Source organism: Chaetodon trifascialis, chromosome 20 (genome assembly GCF_039877785.1).
Source record: "Chaetodon trifascialis isolate fChaTrf1 chromosome 20, fChaTrf1.hap1, whole genome shotgun sequence".
NCBI lineage: Eukaryota > Metazoa > Chordata > Actinopteri > Chaetodontiformes > Chaetodontidae > Chaetodon > Chaetodon trifascialis.
This window is the reverse complement of record NC_092075.1, coordinates 4,043,178-4,055,000: the sequence shown is the minus strand read 5'-3', so window position 1 is coordinate 4,055,000 and position 11,823 is coordinate 4,043,178. Positions and strand designations below refer to the sequence as shown.

The window sequence follows — 11,823 nt, the reverse complement described above, 5'->3', positions numbered from 1 at the left end:
GCTCGGCCTGTGATTCGTTCATAAACCTCATGTTGAAGCTGACGGAGTATGAGAGCTGGTGTTTGAATTCCCTGCTTCTCTCAATTTCCCCTTTTATTCCTTCACTCTGCAGCGAAGTGACAGGAGTAAAAAAACACACACACAAAAAAAGTGCGGCAGTGTCACAGTGAAAGGCTGAATTATGCATGTCTCATTTAGCCGGCCTCTCTCTCTCTCTCTCTCTCTCTCTCTCTCTCTCTCTCTCTCTCTCTCTGCAGTTACTTCACGGGAACGAGGTCAGCCAGGGGGAAACAGGACAAACGTGCGCACACACACACACGTCATAAACACACACGCACAGGTACACGCAGACAAACAAACGCAGCTCACACGCAGCGCAGCATCGACGCAGAGGATGGAGAAGGTGGAAGAGCATCGCAGAAGATTTTCACTTATTTTACTTTAGTTTTGGCCTTCAGCTGGTGCTCATGGTGCGTTGGTTAGACTTCGGAAAGCTTTAGTTTTAATATATTTAACTTTAGTTTTACAGTTTGTTTGTGTTTGGGTCATTCACTCAGTCACTTTCTTCTTCTACTCCACAGTTCAAAGGGAAGTACTGCACTTTTTACTCCACTACATTTATCTGACAACTTTAGTTACTAGTTACTTGACAAACTAAAATGTTTGCATACAAAACACGCAAAGAACTTATAAAAAGCGATGTTTTGGTATAAATTAAACTACGATGAAGCCGATGGATCAATTAGTCGATTGACAGGAAATGAACATTTACTGGGACCGGCTTCTCAAAGGTGAACATTTGCTGCTTTTCCTTTGATTTTTTTTATTTTTTAAGTGCTGACTGGACAAAAAAACAAACAGTGTGAAGGTGACACTTTGAGCTCCGGAGACAATAATCAGCACATTAATCCATGATGTTAATAATCATTAGTTTCAGTCCAACACGAAACAATTCAAACTGAATTTTCACCTCAAACAAACAAACAAACAAACAAACAGAAAAATCCTGCTTTTAAAAAAATGAAAGCATGCGTCATAATAATCTGATGAATTCATATTTAATAGCAGAACACAGAAGATATTTTTCTGCATTCTGCAACACCTCAAGTACATTTTCTTCATTATACATTAATACTTTCACTTAAGTAACATTTTCAGTGCAGGACTGTGTATTTTTACACTGTAGTATTGGTACTTTTACATCAGTAAAGGACCTGAATACTCGTGACTCAAGGCAGAAATGATCTCTGATTGTTATTCTGTGGGCTGAGACCGTCTTTTATACAATGTGGACACGGCAAACAGTGTTTTTGACCACAGATGGTCTCGTTTAGATGAAGACGGTGACCTGAAGAAGACTATCTGTGGTCAAAACACTGTGAATCAAACCGCTGATGATGTTTTAACGCAGATGATCGAGGGTAAAAGTTCTTGATCTTGAAAAAAGTCAAAACATTCTGAAAGAAATAAACCACAAAAAACTCAAAGACGACGGAGCAAAGTCCATTCACAGAGGACGACTGCAGTTTTGTCTTCAGTCAGTAACACACACTGACGGTTTGAGTACAAGTTACTCACACTGGAGGAGTGACAAAATAAAGAATATTAAAAACAGTTGGACACTATTCTCCCACAATGCAACGCGCACAAGAAATGGAGGAGCTGCTCACGGCTGGAGAAACTGAAAGAAGCTGTAACTGGTGCAGAGACAGCTCAGGAAAAATCCCAGTATAAAATCTAAGGAAGAGATTTCTCATTGATATTCCAAAGCAGTTTGCAGTGCACAGAGCTCATTTCACCACCAGAGGGAGCCTCAGCACCACATTTCAAAAGGAAATATGACAACAAAGCCTGCGGGCTGAGGAGCTGAAGCTGATCTGGAGGCTGCCTCTGTGTGATCTGACGGACCGTCCTCCTCAGCAGAAACTCAGTAAATGAATCTCCACCTGAACTTCTGTCTCCTTTGTGAGGGATGCATTGATTCATTTGAATGATCTAAACAACAGTCCTGCAGAGCGTGTTAATGTTTAAGCAAAGCCAGAAGCTAAAGGATGATTTATTGCAACAGAACGAGTTTTAACAGTGACGTAAAGCTTTGCAAGCTTACCATCGCTTACCGTAATTTTAATGTAAAGAAACCTTTGATTTGTCACCATTCATCATTAATAAGACCTTCCAAATATCTTTCAAATAACACAGCTGATCAAGCGATCAAACCCTTCGCCGAGGGTTGTATAAAAGCGACTGAGCGCGCTCCTCAGAGTCAGGCCGAGCGTGGAATCCACCGCTGAATTCCAGCGGTCGCCCATCCATCATGTGGCAGGCTCTAAACACACACCTCTGACACGCTGGAGCTAATCTTTCTGGGAGGTGGGAAGGGTTTGAAAAGAAGCTGTTATTATGGCATTATCACGCTGTAGACGCTGAAGGTGTGTAACATAATGCCAGGTTACAGGTGGGCTCAGCTTTAAGCCTCTCTCACAAAGGGATTGGGCTTGGGCAGACACGGCGCTGCGCTGCACGGCTTCATTTTGCTGAAAAACGTGGAGATTCATCTGGTGACACTTTGCACGAAGGTGCACATATTCAGCATGAACTTAGCATGCGTGTTAGCAACATATTGGCTCTTTATTAGTCATTTTAAAGCACTTATCAATGCCTTACTCTGCAAGTATGAGCCCATTAGCTAAGAGTTTCCCCTCAATAATTACTGCTTACTCAGAGTCAGTAAGGAGGCTGTTGCACATGAGTTATCTGACAACCTAACTATTAATAACCATAAACCCCAGAAGAAGGGGTTATTATTAATGGCTTTATGACTAATAAAGAGCTGAAATGTTAGTGCAAACAAGCAGCTAGTTAATGCTGAATATGTGTACCTTCACATGAACTGTGACCGTTTGTCTTAATGTCAGAAAAGATTTATTAATTGGCAGCTAGTTTGGAAATCACTTCATTACTTCAGTCATGCTTCACAGTCTGAGCTTCTCACATGTGAGGATTCGCAGCTTTTCTCTGTCACATATCAGCGTGGGCTGAAAATGTTTGGGTTTTGGACTTTCGGTCAGACAAAACAAGGCGTTTGAGGACGTCACCTCGGACTCGGAGAAGTCGCCGTGGCCATTTTTGAAACAATTTTCTGACATTTACATAAGCGGCTGCACCCAGCTGAGCATTCGGGTGTTGTTACAAGCACAATACAAGGAAGTGGAACTGCAGGAGCAGATTTGGAAACAGATTTAAATACCGAGAAAACCACAAGACTGGAAAGACATGTGCTGAAGAGCCAGACACGATTCATGACTGACAGGCACCCGATTAACAGCGTCTTACCTTTCTCTGATGAAGTCCGTCAGCTCCTTGGAGGAAATCTGGCCATGCTTCATGTTGTGGTAGAGCACATCAAAGCCATGATTTTTTTCACCCTGCGTTCCAGAGACAGACAGATGAGTCAGCGGAGCGAGCAGCAGGTCAAACAAACAGGCATCGATCGGACGTTACCGTGAGGGCTTTTTCTGTGAGCAGCCTCCTCGCTGCCCGCACGGCCTCCAGGTGCGTTCGCAGCACTTTCTGGTCAACCATACTCATCTTTGCCATGTTTAGCAATCAGTATTAAAAATGATTTAAACAGCGGAAGACGTGTCCAAAGCCCGAGCGTGTAACATAAGAGACAGCCAGAGAAGTGTCCGTCTGTGTGTCCGTAACCATGCCACTGGGAAACGGTGTTCAGTTGCACCGATGCTTTAAAAATGCAAATACACCTCTGAATAATTAATATGGCTGAGAAATACTGGGTTTACGTTTCTGCTTGGAATAAATAAGAACGAGAAATAAGAAGACAGTGAATAAAGCATGAGTCGAATTGTGAGCTGTGTCAAAGGACGATATCACGATACAGAATACATTCAGGGAGCGTGTTGGTTTCGTTTCAGTGGCAATGAAATGCCTGTTCCTACAATAACTCACATCATAATCGCAGCATCTGTCTAAATATATTTCTTTTCTTGCATGTCAGTCAGCGCTGGTTTGAGGACATTTAGAGGCATTGTCCCACATACAGTCTGTCCAGCAGAAAGCACTGATAAGATGATTTTATTCACTGTAAAACGTACGTCTCTAGGTCACAATAAAAGCAAAACAAAACTAAATATCGGCCTCTAGGATCCCGTCATAACAGACCGGCCCGTGCAGACTGCAGGCAGCCATCAGTCCAGATAATAAGCTTCATCATGAGCGTCACTGTTGGACAGGGCTCAGGTGACCTTTGCCAGAACGACTGCGATGGCTTTGTATTCAATAAGAGCTACAATCCTCCACAGCTGTCTGTCTGGACGCACAGCAGACAGGTCCGGCTCGCCGGTCACCATGTTGAAGAAGAAGAAGAAGAAGAAGAGAGAAAAGACATACTTTATTAATCACTCCACACAACTACGTGCATGTAATGCACACACCACACTTCTGTGAAATTAATTCCTCCGCATTTGACCCGTCCTGGAAGTCCTTCCTCCGTGGCAGACCAGGAGTGGTGGGCTGCCAGCCGACAGCGGCGCCCGGGGACCCAGTTCCTCCCTGTCACCACTGGTCAGGTGGTGATCAGGTGTTTTTTTATGGAGGACACCCCAGGTGAACACGGGGAGAACATGCAAACTCCACACAGAAAGGCCCCTTTTTCCTCGAGCAGCAGGCACCGAAGGCATGGTGGAGGACACGCCCCCAGTGCCCCAGGTGGGAATCGAACCCGGGACCCTCTAGCTGTGAGGCGACAGTGTTTCCACTGCCCACCGTGCCACCTCAACTGTCTATCCATTTATTACTGTTAAACAGTAGATAACACGCTGCGCTTTTTATGACACATTGTTCTCGGCACACCCTCGACTCTATGCCTTCTAGTCACTTGTGAAAAGAAGAAGAATCACTTTACTTCCTCATCGCTCTGCATGAGGCTGTTTCTTCAGCGAGAGAGGAAACGTACAAATCACGCCTTAAAGCTAAGGAAGTGACCTTTTTTTAAAAAAAAAACACCTCAGATGACCTCAGACAATAGACAGGCTGTGGACACACTCGCTCTGCCCAGAGGCGGCAGATGGGGTCGAATAAGGAGTAATTTCACTAAAACATAGGCTGAAGTTCACGTGATAACCTGTCTGTTCGCTGCATTTCATCCTCATTCCTCCTCAAATCTGCAGGCCGACTCTGTTTCACCTCAACTCGAGACTGTCACAGATATTTCCTGGTTCCTGGGGCTTTCTGCTGTCAGCAGTTTGCTCCACATCAGCGCGGCCTTCACGAATGCTTTCGGCCTTGTTTTTCCACACTGACGGAGATGAAAGGTCGGCGGGTTTGTGTCAAAATGAAGCCAATGGGACTGTATTTACAGAGCAAACAGACGTGAAAAGGGAAGCATCGTCCTTCAGGCTGCTGCGGCTCACTGGCCTACATTTCCCCCAGTGAAGAGACCACTGAGAGCTAAGGTTACAAGATAACTAGAAAAAGAAAAGGTTTAACAGTCGCCCCCAGCGTGACGCGCAAACTGCTGCACGCATTCGATGTCAAGATTGGAAGGTGAGACATAACACGGCCCGTCCACAGCAGAAAGGCGACGTGAGCCAACCGCTCCACAAAACAGGGAAGTGACGAAAGCGAGCGAAAACACGCGGAGCACAACGGCAACAGGAAGAGAGTCCATTCTGTGCAGCGAGCGTGCGCTCATGTGGAATGTGATATGAATGAATACCGAAGAAAAATAGAGAGACAAACACAGGAAACACCTCAGGGCGTTTTTGACTTTTCGGGCAGGTCACGATAAACAAAGCGGCAGCCATGAGTGGAAAGGCGACCTTGATCCAACCTGGAACATCTGACATTCAGACTCTGCAAATGAGCATTCGGGAGCGGCGGCGGGGAGAAGTGATACCGCAGAGTTTCTCAACGTCCTCATCTGGACACTCATTGATGAAATCCGCCGGGCTGGGTGTTTAATATTCTAGCCACACGTTGTGAAATCCAGAAGTACTCATTATGCTGGGATTTAGCCGGAGAGGCTTTCAACCGTGCCCCACCCCAGAGGGAGGATGACACGCTGAGAGGTTAGCACACATGTCAATCATGGTTTGAATCACGGTTTGTTGGCACAGTTCGCAGCTTCCAACAGACCGACAGAGTTCAAGAAAAGAGTCCAGAATTCAGCCCGTGCCAACACGACCACCGACAGAAACAGACCGCACTGTCTGCAGAGCGCAGACGACAAGGGAAGCCAGTGTCTCTGTGCGCTTTGGGCGGACAAAAAAAGAAAAAATGGAGGTAACAGTCCAGCTTACGTCTCGGCTGAATGCGCTTTTGCTGGGAAGAGGTTCGATGGAAAAAGCAGCGAGCTCACTTACTATTAAATGCACGGTTTAATATGCAGCAGTAAAGTATAACTTCAGGTTATAAAGTGGTATTTAGACTGAAACCAGTCTGTTCCGCTCACCACTCAGGTCCTAGAACTGGAGTTATAATTACCGTGTTATTATTATAACAAAAGCTTAACATTAGCGAAACAGACTCTTGATTCTTCCACCTGTTTCCTGAAGACAAGTTAACCCTTTCATCTGGAATAAGTCCGTTTTGGCAACATTATTGTGGTTTGAGAGTTCATAGAAAATCTGGTCTAAACTTGGGCTGAATTACAGGAAACTGACGCTCAGAAAATGATATTGCTTAACTGAAGATAAGCATCTGCCACCACAAAAAACAAACACTGAAGCATGCAATGCTTGAAGTTTGTGCTGCAGTGATGATGATCGGCAGCTATTTTGCAAAAATTCCCTCCTAGCTTCTCAGATCTGCAGCTTTTCTGTGTCTTATAGCAAAACCTCGTATATTTGGATTTCAGGCAGCGCAAAGAAAGCAATTTGAAGACGTCAGCTTGGGCTGCAGGAAATTACATTTCCAATTCTCAACTCCAGTTCCAAAGGACGCTCTGTCTCATCACACCAAGATATATGCTGTGTTGATATATTGCCCAGATTTCCTATCAGGAGAGAAACTCCTCAGTCAATAACACACTCTGATGACCTCAGAAAGAGATGCAGGAAGTGGTTTAATCAAACAGCCCCGCTCAAGTCGGAAGCCATGGTCAAAGAGCGCACCACAGACTGCTCTTAAAATACACGCCGTGCTGCGTTTTCACACACCGCTGCAGTTATTTTAAATGTTTTTAAAAATCTGTCAGATGGCTGCAGTCTGAAACACCACCTGAAAGATGAACCAAACGACGGTGCTGCGGTCAATCGTCTAACATCTGCCGGGCAGAGGAGGACAGCGATCCGTCTCCTCCTGCTCACGAGCGACACCGGCTTCAATATCCTGTGTGGACAGAATCGAGTGTTCATCGTTATGCAGCCCATGACATGGAGAGCCCGGTTATCTCTCGACGCTGCACTGCCTTCACAACAAAAATAACAAAGATAAATTGAGCTTGAGAGTCTCTCAAAACGTCCACTAATTTTAGATTGCTCATATATTGTTTTATTCACAAGGCAGTCTGCATCTAGAGCTGCAATTAATGTATTTTTATCATCCAATAATCTGCCAATTCTTCAATTAATCATACTGAAGATGCCCGTCGCAATCTCTTAAAGTCTTCAAATGGCAGTTTTTGTCCGGTCAACAGTCAGAAACACCTTACACTATGCATTTTATTACCATATCAGACAAAGAGAAGCAGCATCCTCCCACGTGGACCATTTCTGTTTGAAAACTTGGTGCAAATAGTTGCAGATTGTTTTTCTGTCAATGGACTAGTTGATGATTAATTTCAGAGTATTTCAGTAAACAACACTGGCTGCCGAGTATCGTATATATTACCTGTAACTGAGCTAAATGGGGTTAAGGAAATGCAGGCAAATATAATATAACACATGCTTGTAAACAGAGTAGGAGGTGCGCCAGTGCTAAATAAAACACATTTGTATGCAGGCTGCAAAGTGGAGCCACTCTGCAAACAAACTATTTCTCTTTACTTGCAAGCAGAAGTGACAAAAGCTACTCTGTGATGGCTGTTAGAGTCACTGCCGTCGTGTTTGCTCTATGCCCATTCATCGCATAATGAAGCTAAAGTGTGCTTTAGGAAGTCTTGGTCACCCAATCTCCATTAGCAGCTGAGAAAAATGAGGTAGGATCAAGAGCGTCCACCTGGCGTGACTCCTCCCCAGGTGCTGAGTGTCTGCTCAGGTAGAAAGAGCAGAAAGAAGCGTGACTGCACGCTGTAACTGAGGAATGTCGGTTTCGCTAAACAAGCCTCGCTCTCTCCAGACAGACTGCAGACCCTGCAGCCGGCAGACAGCAGGATGACATCAGAGCGTCTGCCCTCGGTCATGTGACCAGAGAGGCCTGGGAGCGGTACGCTGAGCCGTCGCAGCTCGTGTAGCGCGAGGCGGGTCGGGCTTGTTTGGGGTGCAAACACAAACGTGGATGAGCGTGAGCACGATAGGCGTAGGGACGGGACGTCACGTGCACGGCTGCTGGATTAAAGCACACAACAGGTTTGTTTATCAAGTGTGATGTGTTCAAACACCTCCGGACCAGCTTCCCTGGAGGCGTTTAGGACACCTGGACTGCAAGCAGTGAAGGAAAAAGACGACAGCCACAATGAGACGGGAAACCTCAGTGTTTGCCGAAACCTTTCAGTGATTCTCTTTGCTGAAACCTCACATATCTCAAAGGCACAAACTCAGCAAGGCCTTCCTCCACAGCGAAAGACGGAGAGCGACGCGGCGGCCTGCGACCGCGCGTTTGACTCTCAGCTGGAGAAAACACCAGCTGAGAGGAAATGCGTCAGCGCTGTCCGTCTCCTCTTGTTACTTCAGTCTTTGCTGCGTTATTGCGACACTTCGAAAGTCTGACAGTAACTCGTGGGAGTGTGAAAGTTGCACACAGTGAGTTGTGTCAGGACCTACTGGACCACACACACACACACACACACACACACACACACACACACACACACACACACACACACAAAGCAGACAGCAGGGGGAAGAAGGCCATGCCGGGGCTGCCGGCTGTATCAGCCCTGTTTGCTCATCGCACTGCCATCTTATTTTCCCCTGACACGCTGCATGTTGCAGTATTAGGCCAATTTTTTGCTAACCTGACACGGTGATCCACTGCCTGAGATTTCAGAAACAGGCCACAGTGAGCTGACTTTGATCCACATGCAGAAAAAAAGGGAAATGGTCTTTGGAGATGTGCAAACACATCCAGTGAGAGGAAATGTTGCAGCCAGCGACAGAGAAACATGGCGGTAGCATGTCTGGCTCCTAATTCCTAAAGAACTTGTTTATTCAGCTGAGGGGAGGTTTTCTCTGCATTGGAGATCCGAGCCAAGATTACATACAAGGAAAAGAACGGACAAAAATGTCCTCGCAGAGACTGCAGAGTGATCGAGCACAGGGTGGACGTCGGCCTGCAGTCCTGCAAAAACTAAAACCTGACAGCCGAATGCATGCGCGCCTCTGCTCGCGGTGATGATTTGTAGTCAAGTCAAAGGGAAATGGATGCATCTCCTAATGCCAAGTGTGCGCGTGTGTGTCCTGCATGTTAAACACACAGCTGATCTTCGCCATCACTGGATTCTCTTGTAGCCCGCCGCGGGGCACAAAGGGCAGATTGAAGAATCAGGAGTGACTCGGCTCGCCTCTTTTCCACTTAATGATGAAGTCTCTGCAGGGCTTTCAGGGCGGACAGCACTGTACTTTCTTCATTGGTTCAAACCCTTCGTGCAGTTTTTAGTGACTGAGTTTAAGACAACAGCTTTGCGAGGATTTCCAACAGGCTTCACCGCCTGAGGTCACCTGAAGCTAAAACTAAAGCTGTATTCCTCACTTCAGGGAAAACAGGACTATCCTACCTGAGAAACTGGTTTACGAATACACAACACCGCAGCAGCCTAAAACCAGACATGTGTGGACATATCAGCACCGACACCACACGGCATGTGAAAGATGCATGCTTTGGCAACATCAAGTGCAATTTAAAGCGCCGCATTTGCACCTGTAGGCACGCCTGATCACTGAAAAGCACTAACAGTTATGAGCATGTATCTCATGTTCAGGCATCCCACTTATGCATGGCTGCTGTCCAAAACAGAGAGGAAAAAAGGTGGTCAGCCCAAGAGACCACAGCATTTCTAACATAAGTCAACACAGAGCCACAACATCCAAAACATGACCCATATTTGCTGCAGTGGCTTTAGCTCAGAGCAGGAGCCATGGTGAAGTTAGCTTTAATAACACTGTATTTAAGGCTTTAATGTAATCTAAAAAGCAATAGAAGAGAGAAAAAACAGTGGCAGGTAGAGGAAGGCAGAATTGAGGATGACATTAATATCAGCTGTGACTTTTCCTGCTCAGCCTGCTGTAACATAGCCACGTCGAATAGGGAGAGAAATGACCTTTGGGCAGTAAACAGACAGCAGTGTACACCGTGTAACAGTACTACACGCACTACAGTACTGTCCAGATACAACTATTAGCTAAATATTCAACATATTGTGGGGTTAATTTCGTATTTTTAAGGGTCTTCTCTAACTTACTAAACATCTGGCCTCTCACTGAAACTTTGTGACGGAAGAAATTGACGCGTCCGGCCAAGGGTTGTGACTGACAGCCGAAGCGTCCAATAGCATTCATGGAACTGACCATAAACATTCCAAGCGAGCCTGAGAGGGCCAATTAGCAGGAGCAGGGGTGGATTCTTTGAGGTTTCAAGTTAGATGGCTTCACAGAGGCCCAAACCCCGGGGTGGCAAAATAATAATCGCCGAGGAAAATTAACGCTGACCGCCGGGCTGCTGACCGGTGGGTCCGGCGGCCGCGGGCACCGTCGCTTCAGCGACAGCGAGCCTGGGAACCAGACGACTACCTCCGCAATGTGAATACGACTTGGTGTACTGGCTGACATGAACACGATAGGGAGGGAACACAGCAAGAGAATAATAAGGAATAGCACCGGTGTAAACACCGTGAACAAAAAGCACTACCTACCCAGAAATTCTCTAGGAAGTAGGGCGTTATCATCTTGTTTTATTCCTCTTCGCCGCAACTCTTAAGTTTGTTGTAATGCAACTTTTAAGGCGTAAATCATCCACCGTCCTCCCCCCGTTTCTGTTGTATCTGCCTTTCCCCGTTTTCCTCCTCTCCCCTTTCTTCTCCCTCCCCACCTACAGACTCCACCTCCACTCGGCTGTACGGAGTCTCTCCTCTGGCTCCTTCGCCGAGAAATGGAGACTTTTGCTGGGCGGAACAGCGCCGCCGGTGGCGGGTAAGAGCAGAGCAAACGGCGGGCAGTCGCTGGGTAAAATGATGCCTTCACGTGCTGCACGTAAACGCCTGCACTCATGCAGACTGAAAATGTTGCCGCGGCAGATTGAGGAGGTTAAGCTGCGAACAAGGCGAGACATTAATATTTAAATTTATTGAGAACAGAAAAAACAAACACACACACACGCCGGGCCAGAGCAATCTTCACAACGCCCACAATGCTGAATGAAATCATTTAGTATTTCAACTCATTTGTGGTCACAACTTGGAAGAACTCGTCTCACTCGTCACCCAAAAAAACGGGTTTCATTAATGCAGGTGCGTATCATATTAATTTGTCTAATTACATGAATGAATGCCCAGAGACTTTTGGCCTCATGTATGTAACATCATGAAGATCTGCTTAATTACAGTACAGTAAGCCTATATAAATCAGTCATTTGCCTAATTGATTGCTACCATTTATCTCAAAAATATATAGATCAAGATCATAAGACTACCTTTATCCTGCTTTTCTTATA

At 45.9% G+C, this 11,823-nt stretch overlaps 1 protein-coding gene across 6 annotated transcripts in view; it reads right to left on the bottom strand.

The window, feature by feature from the left end:
• fcho2 (FCH and mu domain containing endocytic adaptor 2) overlaps nucleotides 1-11,264 on the bottom strand; it is a 36,818-nt gene extending 25,554 nt beyond the window's left edge. For all 6 annotated transcript variants that reach the window (XM_070989225.1, XM_070989230.1, XM_070989227.1 and 3 more), the window contains exons 1-2: nucleotides 11,027-11,264; nucleotides 3,334-3,425 (exon numbers count right to left, since the gene is read on the bottom strand). In XM_070989225.1, coding sequence (XP_070845326.1) covers nucleotides 3,334-3,425; nucleotides 11,027-11,059 — 125 coding nt within the window. In that variant the 5' untranslated portion in view covers nucleotides 11,060-11,264. The remainder of the gene's footprint in view (nucleotides 1-3,333; nucleotides 3,426-11,026) is intronic.
• Nucleotides 11,265-11,823: the final 559 nt, after the last annotated feature.